The sequence below is a fragment of the Pinus tabuliformis genome, chromosome 8, assembly GCF_031772625.1.
Source record: "Pinus tabuliformis cultivar Carrire ecotype Pingquan chromosome 8, CPIR1, whole genome shotgun sequence".
Classification (NCBI taxonomy): Eukaryota; Viridiplantae; Streptophyta; class Pinopsida; order Pinales; family Pinaceae; genus Pinus; species Pinus tabuliformis.
In genome coordinates, this window is record NC_142294.1 from 114,888,388 (window position 1) to 114,901,291 (window position 12,904).

A 12,904-nucleotide genomic window follows, 5' to 3' on the forward strand; every position below is an offset into this window, starting at 1 on the left:
TAATCGTACAAACCCGTGCGATCCCATTCAGGCGATGACGTGTGGAAGATGTGACGGGCAGGAAACCGCTTTCCCCGTGGGTTAAAGCACGGGAATGTTTCGGCGGTGGGAGGTGCGAATGCCGTCGGATCTTACAACGGACGATCAGATGGCAAGGCTTAAATGCACACGCTTTTAACTGATGTGACAAGGAAACGGCAGGCTAGGGCTCTTGTAAAAGCGCGCGGTTATGTGCGTTTAGAGCTTAGCACCTAGGGGCTTTACGAAACAGGGTTACCAACGAGTTTTGGAGGAAAGAACGGAGGTAGTGGGATTATGAGGGTATAAGGAAAATGAAGGGGGGGAATGAAATAGACTGCTGCGACCCCCTTTTTTGTGTAAACACTCGATCAGGCCTGTATTTGGTCCTCCAAAAGATGAATTGAATAGCAGAGCTAACAGGATAGACTTCTAATTCTGAAGTGTTCCTCACAGAGGAAAATGAAAGTCTAAGGATGCTCTTGGAAATAGTCCATTGCATAGATCTTCTCATTCTGAATCTACTGCAATTTGAATGGGCTAAAATGATCTTTGGCTAAAGAAGTTATCGCAGAAAGAAGATTGCCTTTGTCCTTTGAAAAAGGAGGCATTTCTTCTAAAAGTGGCCTAAAAGGCTCCTTAAGGAAAATCGCATCACAAAAGGCCAAAGGGAATGACTTAATGCAAGGGCAGAAAGAAACCCCACTCAGCGATCATCGATATATCGGGTCGAAGGTAGGTTGCACCTGATATCGGGACCCCAGGTAGAGTGGTATGCGATTGAATCGGTGAACGTGGCGATTGAGGATCGAAGGAGCAGAGGCATAGACCTCGCTGATGCGATACGCGAGGTGCGATATCGGCGGATCGATGGTCGGCATAACCAAAGGGCGGATCCCTGGGCCGTTGCGACAACGATATTGCGACATGCAATCAAGTGATGGGCCGATGTGCGATTGCGCGTGGACCGTTGGATTGGGTGCGTAGATCAACGGTCAGGATTCGATCAGGGTGATCGGTGATCCCCGATACAAAGTGCCGTTGGGCACGTGACTTGCGATAAGCCGATAAGGGACGGACCTGATGGGAATTATAAACATGATTTCATAAAATTTGAAATCCAGTTTTTTCGGGATTTCTGTGTATTCCCATGTATTGAGGTTTTTAGACCTCCCGCTTATTGATTGCAATATGCCGATGAAAGGCGGACCTAATAGTGTTTATAGGGGCGATTCAATAATATTTGAAGTCCGATTAAATGCTTCATGTGGCGTTTTCCTGTGTATTTCCAATATATCTCTGTGTATTGGGAAATATGGTCGTTTTCGGGTTTTTGCTCGAAGAAAGGCCCCCGATTCCTTGTAATTATCCCTGATCATTGTGCCACGCTGCAAGTGGGCATTTCGTAACAATGATGCATTTGTAATGCACAGAGCCACAGAGCCAGATGGCCAAGCGCAGAGCCACAGAGCCAGAGAGCCAGAGGGTCAGACGCAGAGCCACAGGGAGCAGGGAAAATGCAGAGGCAGAAGAATGATTCCTCATGATCGAAGGATAGAGGAACAACTGTGGAAGCCGCAGAGCCAGAAGGCTGCCTCACAAAAACATAGAGAGCATGATTAACAGGGGGTGCTTGACAGAGAGCTCAAGATATGCACACAGAGGCCGAGAGTAATGCGTAGAGGCAGCTTGGAGAAGCCCATAGCTATTTGAACACTAAGGAATCCAAAGGGAAAGCTCAGTGTATGCCGAGAGAGTGCAAGAGTTTTTGGAGTCACTTGGAGGTCGAGTGAACCAGAGAGCTCAATTGACAACAACGAGTTGTTGCTGAAGGTTGCTGGAAGGTTGCTGAGAATGCATGCAGAGGCCGAGAGAAGCTCGTGAGAGCCAGAGCCAGAGCCAAGAGCCAGAGCTAGAGCCGAGAGCGAGAGCACCAGAGCTGCAGAGCCAGAGTGCTTGACAGAGGCATAGCCACCAGAGGTTGGAGGCAGAGCCTTAGAGCCACAGAGCTCAAAGCAGACTTCTAAGAGCCGTGATGTCGTAGTGAAGTTGCAGAATAGTAAAGGGTCAAAATGATTAGCTGTCGCTGGTGTCCAGAGTGGGCTGAAGACAGAAGAAGGCATTCCAGAGACAATGAGGGAATTCTAAGGGAGTTGGTGCAAGCTAGAGCAAGATCGCTCAGAGTGCTGATTGAAGGAGTCAAGTCCAGAGAAGCCTAGATCTGTCTGCAGAGTGAGGATAGCCAACGGGATAAGATGGCATTCTAAACCCATAGAGTCATGTTTGTAAATCTATGGAGTTGAGCATGGAGCTTGTAAAAGATTTCAGCCATAATCCCAGAGAGCCTAGTTGAGTTGACTAGAGCTCACGAAGATGTAGCCCAAGAGTTTTGGGTGAACTCCTAATTATATTGTTGTCTTATGTGTTTGCTTACTTGCTACTTTATTTACTGTTATATGTATTTTATATCAATTTAAGCAAATGAATTTAAGGCACATGATCAGTTAAGAACAAACACAAGCATACACCTATTTCAAGCATTATTAATTCTGCAATTGGTCAACCATAATATCTTGGGAATATTTAAGCTTTGGAAGTGGGAGAGGTTCTTGTAAGCTTGACAAGAAGCCTTTAGTGCCCCATTTTCCGATCATGGAATCACCACTAGGTCTACCCTTCTCAACAGGAACTTTGGGAGCAGATGCCTTCAAAGGGCGAACATCTTTCTTTGCCTGGTCTACAGGCTTCATCACGCCCACAAGTGGCCCTTTACTTCGTGTGTGGATTTCATTAGTGTGGATTTCTGCCGTATTATCTCCTTCGTCGTCATCGTTCTCATTTGTATAGAAATCCCACAGTACATTGATTTGAGATTCCTCATCCAAGGGCTCTTCTACTTGGTATTCTTCCTCATTTTCTTGTTTTAGCTCCAGCTCCACTGTAGGTTCTTCTTTGGTAAGGAGCGATCTGATAAGAGCCAGCTCTTCCATATTTAAATTCCCTTCGTTGGGTGGGGCAGGGAACACAAGTTGGACATGACCACCTTCTATCTTCTTACGATATAAAGGTTTAAAGGATTTTCTATTGTTATCATCTCCTTCATTCCCATTTGTACTCTCTCCAGAATTCATTTTCATATCGATGACTATGTTCATCAATTTCTTAATGATCTAATGCAAACCTTCCACATATGTGGTATCCTTTTCTTTGATCTCAACCACTTTGTTATCACTCCCATTATTCTTCTTGGATGACTGAGAGGCTTTCTTTTCTTCAGTTGTATGATGACATGCTGTGAGACTTATCATTTCATTCTCGACTTTGACTGCTTCATCGATAGCACCTTGTAAGGTTTGTGCATTACTCCTCTTGACCCACATCGCAGTAGGGACAGGGAGAGCAATGATGTAGAATTCCATGAGCACCTCATCAGTAGGTCTAGCGTTAGCTGAGATTCTATTGATAAAAGTGTTGAATTGGATGTTAAAATCCTTGACCTTTTCTTTGGCTTGCATTTTTAAACGAGATAGTTCTAAAACTAAGGCTGTAGGCATCTTATCATTGCTAAACTTGTCTAAGAAGACCTACTGAAAGGCACCCCATGAGGTGATCGATCTTATTCTCAAGCTAAAGTACCATGTGGAGGTCGCACCAATCAGAGTAAAAGGGAATAAGTGACATACTACATCTTCATCGGCTACCCCCAAAATGCACACGACTAGGAAGAAAGAGTGAATATGGTTATCAGAAGTGTTCCCCCGCTTAGGGTCAAATTTAGGCAATACTCTTTCTACGTTCTTGGGTAGGCATGCTGCTGCCCAGGTACTGCTACGACATCCTGTACAAGCTAGGGAGGGAGTGCTCCCAAAGGAGGTGGGGGTTGATTCCCACCCGGAGGAGGCGGTAGAGGCGGATTCCCACCTGGAGGAGGCAGTAGAGGCAGATTCCCACATAGAGGGGGAACGTTAGCCATATTATGGATAGGGAGGTTCTGGTTGAAGGTTTCTTTGTTAGGATTTCCCAAATCGGGCCAGGAATTACCTTTAGAGAGTGGATCCTCAAGAATTTCTTCCCAAGGAGTGTCGATACTTTGCAAAGACTCTAGCACAATATCTTCAAGAGAAGGGGCTGCAGATGTCTCTTCGCTTATGGGAAAGACCCTTGGCTTTCTTTTAGTTGTCAGAGGTAAAGAGTGAAAGATGGGGAGCTAAGAGAGGGAACAAGCGTAAGCTCGAGTAAGTACTCTGACTGGTTGTTCCTGAGTGACAGGATACTCCCACAGTCTCTCTTCTTTGGGTGACCCAAACACGGGACTTAGAGGGATCTCTGCTTCTTTGAAATGAGGCTCTTCCAAATGGGTAGAATGATCTTTTCGACCTTTACGATCCATACATTAATATTTTCGAATCCATGCGCGACATTTATAGATGAAATCATGAAAAGCTGTGGACGATGGTTTAGGCCCTCCTTCTAGCGCCAATTTGTTGACATGGCGAAATTTTGCTATGCCCACAAAGGGAACCAACCCGATCGCAAACCCCGATTAGATCTGCTTTCTTTCGGAATGGCTAGTTCCAACGGGTTTTAAAGGACCCCGTAATTGTTATAGGTGTTGAAAGATTGCTTCTTGGAGGAAGACTTCAATTAAATCAACAAAAGAAACAACTAACCTATATGTATCAAATCTTATCTATAATGATTCTAACTACTTATGCTAGTCCTAACTATTCTAATCTATCCTGCAGGAGCATAACAAAAGGAGATTAAACATCATATATAGATTCCAAGTTCAAATGAATCAATTACTGGTTCATAGATGAACAAGGCTATATTAAATCTTAATTGCAATCTAATTACTCATATAGGAATACACATTCCTTTCCATACAAATAAAACTTACAACTGATGTTTAACAAGGTTTCGAATCAGCAACCGCTTATGAATTAACCATGGTAACAAATTATATTTGAATAACCAAGACTAGTCACAAACTGTCTGTTATAACTATGCATAAAAACAAAACATATATATCCTTATGCCCATCACAACACCCTGATTCCAAACATAAAATAAAAAGGAAAATGAATATGAAAAAAGGCTTCTTCTTGACCGAAACAGTCTTCTTTATTAGCATAATAAAATCGACCCCTCTTCTGCCAAAAAAAGGTCGTCCTCCCATCTTTGGAGGTAATATTTATGTAGAACAAGACTGACCCTTCGTCTCCCCCGAATTTCCACCTTCCTCCCCTTTTCAATATACAAATCAAAATATATAGACGTAGAATGGTCAGTGAAACTGCTGACACGTCGAGGTCACATTTGCTGGAGCGTTCTATTTCCTAGGGGGAATGAATGGATGCCGATGGAAAGGAGAATGACTGTGTGTCATCTCCTCATGATGAAACTGGGACAACATCACTTTCGGAATACACAGGTAACACATGGAAACCCGACCGTGAATGCCTAAGGCCGGATCTTAAATGGAGTACACCTGCATATATATATTCTTTGGATCCGCTCATGCATCTTTTACCCGGAGCCATTCTTGATGCTTACGCATCTGCTCTTCGACCTCACTTGCCTTCTCTTGGTCCTCGCCTGCAGAAATAATCAACATCAGCTATGCTTATGAAAATATGATAGAAATTCCTAAAAACACAAATCTTGCCCTCAATAAACCTCTTATAAAATCAAAAGGAATAAGTGTGAAATAATTGGCCCCTAGTTCAGCCAAGGTTGCGATTTGCGATTGGGGAGTGGACCCAAAATCATATGTGTTAGGCTTAATAGTCCCTTCGGGTCCGCTGTATCGCATCGCGCCTTATGTATAAGCTTTGAATTCTGCCGATTGCGATTTGCGATGGACTTCGGACCCAAAATCATATGTGCTGTGCTTAATAATCTCGGCGGGTCTGCCATATCGCGAAATGCCTTATGTATGGGCCTTGGGTTTTTCTGATTGCAATTTGCAATAGGCCGAACACGAAAAATATATGCGCTGCGGTTAATAATTCTGGCGGGTCTGTCATATCGCATCACGCTTTATGTATAAACACTGAACTTTGTCGATTGCGATTTGCGATTGGGGAAGTGGAGTCGAAAAATATGTGTTATATTTAATAATCCTGGTAGGCCCGGTGTATCATGGTGCGCCTTATGTATCAGCGTTGAAAGTGTCGATTGCGATATCCGATGCGATCAGAGACTTGATAGCATCACAGTAACTCATGGGAGATAGACCTTAGCCCTTTACCAATGCAAAAAGTGATATGCGATGGAGGAGTGGTCAAGCAATTGCGATAAGCAATGAAGGCATGCATTGAGAGATGTGTAAAGACCGAGGAAGCACGAAAAGGGTAAGTTATGCATATTTGTATAGTATTTCTATTACAAAGCATTGATATAGAAATAAGGATGCGATAAAAGGTTTTGAGGGTTGAAAAAGTCCTAATGAAGGATATGAATGAAGGGCTATACTAGGTTATAAATGAATCATGTCGCAGAGATTTATTCAGGGGGGTCTTAACTATTAAGAATTGCAGGTTTGACTCAGTAGAGAGTTAAAATCCCTGGGATAAAAACAGATCATTCAGAGAGTTATCATTCAGAGACATGAAAGATCAAACTTCTAGGGGACCCATTCAAATTTGCTACTAGAGCAAGTTCTAATAGGGTGGTAGTTGTGGCCACAACAAGTCAGAACACGCATTTGACTATGAAGTTGTTAGCTTGTCCACCAGTGATAGCTTGGTGCAACACTCATTTGTGTTGTGGGTGGGGCTCTTATGGAACTCACACCACTTTCTAGTTTCCTTCATATTCATGGTGCTATTATTTGATTGTGGATTTGATGGGATGTATTGGGTCATTCCACTTTGGATTTGTCCTTTGTTTTGCAGTTTGGAGGTCCATTTCCCTTGCTTCAAATTTGCAAATCCAAAGTCTCGCTTCTTCTGTTTAAATTTATGCTTGATCATTATAGCATATTAGTACACTGCGCCAAGCAAGGAGACGTATTGGAAATCCATTTCATCCTATATGTATTTATGTAGACAACCACGATACTTGAGTATCAGATGTTGCTCAAAATCCTTGATACCCAAATTCGTGCATAGGGTATGGAAAATGTTCATGAATTCTAGCATGTCATGCTCTCTTTCCTACTGTAGTGTGGTCCACTTTATGTATTTATATTCATATTTCTTGACAAGGTAATATTGTTCCTTTTCGACATCTCAGAAAAAATTCCAGAAGGGTGCGGCTAAAAATAGTGAGGGTTCCTCCTCGTCCCTCTACTCACAGTAAGTTTCCCACCAGTCCAAAATGGCTGCTGGATGAATATGTTTTTCCTGCTAATACCCGTTGAAGGATCTGTGAAAATTTTTCCATCATCTCGTTCCTTTGTCACTTAAGGGACTCTTTGAGCAACAGTTTGAAAGGATCTCTTGCCCCCTCATCTTTCTTTTCTTCCACCATGGGAGGCTGTCAGGGTCGGTGAGTCCGGTCTTGTAAGGGTTCAGCTAGTTCAAGTCCCAACTCTTTATACCTCGACCTCGTTGGGGACATGCAAAAAAAAATACAGAAAGAGCATACCAATTTGATACCACTGATCTATATTTATGAAGGAATGAAATTAAATATAGATTTAAACAAAAACACAAAGATATAGCAAAACAAAACTTCAATTAATAAATAGCAATCGTTGAAAAACTATTTACATGCATAAAAGAAAAAAACTAGCTCAGACGATGGTAGCTTGTCTATGAGAAGAGATGTGACAACTAGATTCCTTCTGAACTAAGTTACAATGAGGCTCTAAGGCCTTTTTATCATGAAGAAATAATGAGAAACCCTAAACATCCAAAATCCTATCCCTAGGAGATGAAGTTCCAAATGCTTGTGGGCCCTTATGGGGTTAGTTGGAATGTCAACTTCTTGGGGTCATACTTTGGCATATGATCTTTGTTTGGCATGCATGATAGCCTGTTAGAAAGGTCTACCCAAGGAAAACAATCTTTTACCACAAAAAACAAGCCTCCATTTGCCCATTTCCCCAAAAACACCATTTAGGGCCTCAATACAACTCTGAAAGTTCAGGACCTGAAAACTTTCTAAAAATATAAAGCATGCTTGAAAATAGGAAACTAAAAGGAAACAATGATGGGGTTCCAAGTGGAATAGGTGGGTGGCCATCAATTTCCATCTCAATTACCATGAGATCCTTGATATGGATTATTATATTTTCATCAAATTTTTGACCTACCCAACTTTGTTTTACCGATGATATTTTGATCGATAGTCTATCTTGTAAGTTTCCATGTGAATCTAGTATGTAACACATTGAAGAAGTCTTAGGGTCTAAGTTTAACCTTTGATGGATGAATTCTCCAACATAGGGACTGTCATCTCAGTACTGGGAGATCATCACAACACTGGGATGAAATCATCAATATCCATACTTTCAATAGTATCTGCTAGTTTAAAATTGACACTTGCTATCATGACCAACTACAAACTATTACTCTTCTTAAGGACCATTGGGGAAAACCCTCTCAAATATGATTTGTCTCTTCCAAACTTAGATGAGTCTTTTGTGCTAATGAAAATTTGAGGTTGATGGATTTTGTGCTAGAGAAAGAGGTTGCTACAATAATAGATATGGAATTCACCCTTAGGAAGTTCGCATTGAAAATGTGACCTTCTCAAAGCAACTTCTGCCATCTTTTGGTGAGGGCTTGAATAATTTTCCCTCTTTAGATTCAATGTATCATGTTCATACCTTAGTAGTTTTTGGTTCTTTTCCCACTGAGAATATAACATTTGAATGTGATTGGGGGGTAAGGAATTCCTTGATTTACTATTTGGATTTAGTGGGAACTCTATGCTTCTTGTAGCTAGTCTAGATACACCTATGGGTTTGTTGGAGGGGGTCTACTGGAGTAAAAATCTCTAGTGGGTATAACAAGGACTAATAATGAAGGATCTTACAACTATTGGGAGGATTTATATAGCATGAAGGGAAGGTTTTCAAGTGTGAGGGAAGGTACAACAAATTCCTTTATTTATAATTTCCCAAGGGAAATATACAATTGAATGTTGGAGACAAGTCTCATTAGTAGGGTTTATTAAAACAAGATTAACTGTAGTGGAGGTTGATTAATATTTCAAATGTCCTTAATTGTCATAGGTTTGGGTCACCTACAAAGATATAGGACTTTAAGAAAGATATGGAGGTCCATAATCTTGATATTTGGATGCTATAAGAATTGATGTGTGAGGTTGTGAGGATAGTTATTGAGTTGGAGAAGCCTTTATAGGGTGGAAAATTGACCTATATTGACTCTAGAGGTAGGTCTAGGGGGCTTATACGTAGTTAGAAGGCTATATCTTTCTATCTAACAAACTACTAGTCTTTTGACTTAGGTTTTGGGCTTGAAATTCCAAGACTTAGGGAAAGAGACCACCTTTCTTAACATTTATGGACTGTAGAAATGGGATTTCCAATTGAATGTAACATAGTGGCGTGCAAGTTATATGAGTGGTTAAAGGAAATAATAAAATCCAAATATGACTCTTTAGAATGTTTTAGCATTGATATAAGATTAAGCACCCTATCCCCTACACTTTTTTGAGCTCTACATGAACAAAATAAAAGAATAGAGGGGAGCTAAAGATTGAAAGATGAATAATACAAATTTTATTATATGCTCAAGATGAAATATTGATAACTAGAACACTATGTAACTTAGAAATCCTCTTACAATGTTTTGAAACATTTTTTTATGAAGGTGTAGATTAATGTAAATATATGCAAGACTAAGGTGGAAATTATCTCACTCAAAAAGAAACCAAAGCACAATTCAACTTTAGATAACCAACTTGAGATAACTTGAAATTATAATTACCTAGAAAATTATAATTACTCTGAGTTATGTTCATACTTTTAGAGTAGATGTAAGGAAATAAATATTTAGGATCGTGGCATGCTCTACTCCCTCATTCTCTCATTCTAGCACTAATACAAGCTTTACTTTTAATGTGTGTGAGGTGTGGGGACTAATTCCATCCAAAATAGATGGAATCAAGAAGTCTAAAGGATGCAAAAACAATTGATAACATGGAAATAATCAATAGTAACCCATTATAAGATATTTTTCATTGAAATACGGTTGTATCCAATAAAGGTAGAGGAAATAAGAATATTGGTTTTATAAAAATATGGAAAAGAATATGTGGATAAAAAAATAATAGCAATCAAAATATTCCATGAAGAGTTATACAAATAAATGTGACCTTCAATGTAAGAAATGGTTTAGTTATTTGCAAAAAAAATGTTGTATGATTGATAGGAAGGGACTAATAATGTTCTTGCAAGAGTCTTATGAGGACACTAAGATTACCCAAGGCTTAACATCTCTCTAAAGAAAAAAATATTTTAGCATAAACACCCACATGATATAGACTGAGATGCTAAACAAGATGACTAAAACTCAAGGAAGAATGGGAAAAGATTATGCAAGAAGGGAGAAGTGAAACTAAACAATATTTATTATTATAATGTGAAAAATACAACCATATCAAGGAGAGAAAAAATCTACAAATTAATAATTAAAATACCAATACTAACCAAAAGACATACATGGCAAGGTACAAGACTAATGCATATTAAGGATGTCAAGCTATTGAAATCCAATGCAGTAGGTTGAGAGACTCTTCACACAATGCAATGCTGAATCCAAATGAGTAGTCTAATACTTCTTTGTACCATACGACCTCCTCATTTCCCTTTTCTCTTCTATTATTTTAATGAAAATTAGTTTATGTTTATTTTACAGGAGTAGGGGTTGTAGACATTTGAATACAAAACACTCTCTCTATATATAAATATGTAAAATCTATAATATAAACATGTAATGGTCCAATGGAAATCTCTTTGGAAATTTTGGGATTGCTCATCTTCTATCCTTTTGTATAGTAGTATTTTGGATACACTTTTTAGGATGTGAATTTAGTTGTTTTGTGATTATGGACTTATGTTTTTCAATAATTTGAATCTTATAATTGTCAAAGTTCTCTTTCTCTTACAGGAGAGAGCATTGTTGATAAGGATGTAATTCGAGAAAGTAAGGAAGAAGGGGACCTAGCAACCCAATTTCTACGACACGTTGAGGCTGAATTCCCTCAGGTGTTACAATAATCATATATATTCTGTATAACCTTTAGTTTCTATACTAACAACTTTTTGACAATGGAGTTATTCTCTCATTATGGTATTAAATTGATACTTAATTGCATGGTAACAATGCTCTACTTTGTGGCATCATGAGAGAATTTTTATGGGTAATTGCAGGTATTGCCTGAGGTACGAAGAAAGAGTGTAACATACTGTATTTTATTACACCTGAGTGAGTATGTTCAAAATCTCAGGAAGTCTGGCTTACTGGAGGCAAAAGAGATGGATCACCTTCATGAAGTTGTGGAGGTAAATTTTGATTTGAAATGCATTCTAACTCTCTTAACTTAAATTAAATTAAATTATAGTATTAGGACTTGTTGCAATCACTTTGTTGTTGAAGCATGTGTTGCTTGACGCATATTATATTTATATACGCAGATGGATCTGAAAAGACTTTTGGGAAAGGAAAGTTTTGGCCAAAAATTTCGAGCTCTTTTCTATGATTTGCAGCGATGTTTTAATTATGGTAGTCAACTCAGGGAATTAGAATTAGAATAAACCTCCGGACCTATTTCATAAAGATGAGTGCATTTAATTATTATAATTGTGATTTAATATATTGAGAATATTTTGTCATATGTATAAAATCAAGATTTAATATACTGAGAATATTTTTTCATAGGTATAAAATCAAGAGATTCTAAACAAATTTTCTTTTTTATTTTTAACTACCATCTTAAGAGTTATAAATTCTTAGTATTCTAAATGGCATACAAGTATCTTAGTCATATAAATGACATACAAGTATTTTGATAACTGTAAGCCTATGTTAACTATATATATATATATATATAAATATAAAATATTTATTTTTATTTTTATTTTTATTATATATGTTTAATAAAAAATATTTATTATTTTAATTAATTTTTGAACTATGCATGAATGTTTTTAACATGTATTGGAGTGTAAAAAGATAGTAAAAAATGGCTAAATTAATATACTAACATTAAATTAAATATGGATTGTGAGTATTTTAAATATTGAACAATCTATTTGTTGTTATGTTGTTTTATTTACTTTATTTTATAATTAGTGGAATGCGAAGAAATATTTAATTATGTATATGTTCTATTTTTTATATGAATTTTATAGGAAACAAAGTATAAATTCTATTATAAGATTGGTTAAAGGATAACATGAGAATGAATTTAAAAGAATGTGTATTACTTATAAATCAATTGTGGATATAGTACACTTTTTAATTTATGCAATCATGTATGTTATAGTATAAATATAAACATATAAATTATACTTTATTTCCATGTTTGTAGAAGGAACATGACGATTTAGAAAAGAATGAATCCAATTAAGAAAGCATTCCAAATAACCTAAGTACAATATCTCGTGCAAGCTGTGATGAGAAAATGATGCATGAGGATTACTTAAGAAATATAATAGTTTGAGTGATTAATGATGATCACCTAAATTGAATGTTACGAGATATATATTTTGGAAAGTTTGTCTACAAAAATGGGACATTTTATTTAACATGGAAATATTGTGTCAATTATATGAAGACGATGTTACCAACAATTGTAACAATTATTTGTTGATATTTTGGTTATCATGGTCCTTTATGTTATCTCATTTTATATAATTAAGATTTCCTTGTGTTGTCATTGCAACAAACATCCTCCAAAATTTTAC

At 38.0% G+C, this 12,904-nt stretch overlaps 1 protein-coding gene across 1 annotated transcript in view; it reads left to right on the forward strand.

Annotated features, from left to right (window-relative positions):
• The window catches only part of LOC149234389 (sodium/hydrogen exchanger 8-like), a 127,727-nt gene extending 115,952 nt beyond the window's left edge, over positions 1–11,775 (forward strand). The window contains exons 3-5 of the mRNA XM_089368257.1: positions 11,106–11,203; positions 11,369–11,500; positions 11,633–11,775. Coding sequence (XP_089224383.1) covers positions 11,106–11,203; positions 11,369–11,500; positions 11,633–11,752 — 350 coding nt within the window. The 3' untranslated portion in view covers positions 11,753–11,775. The remainder of the gene's footprint in view (positions 1–11,105; positions 11,204–11,368; positions 11,501–11,632) is intronic.
• The last annotated feature ends 1,129 nt before the right edge of the window (positions 11,776–12,904 follow it).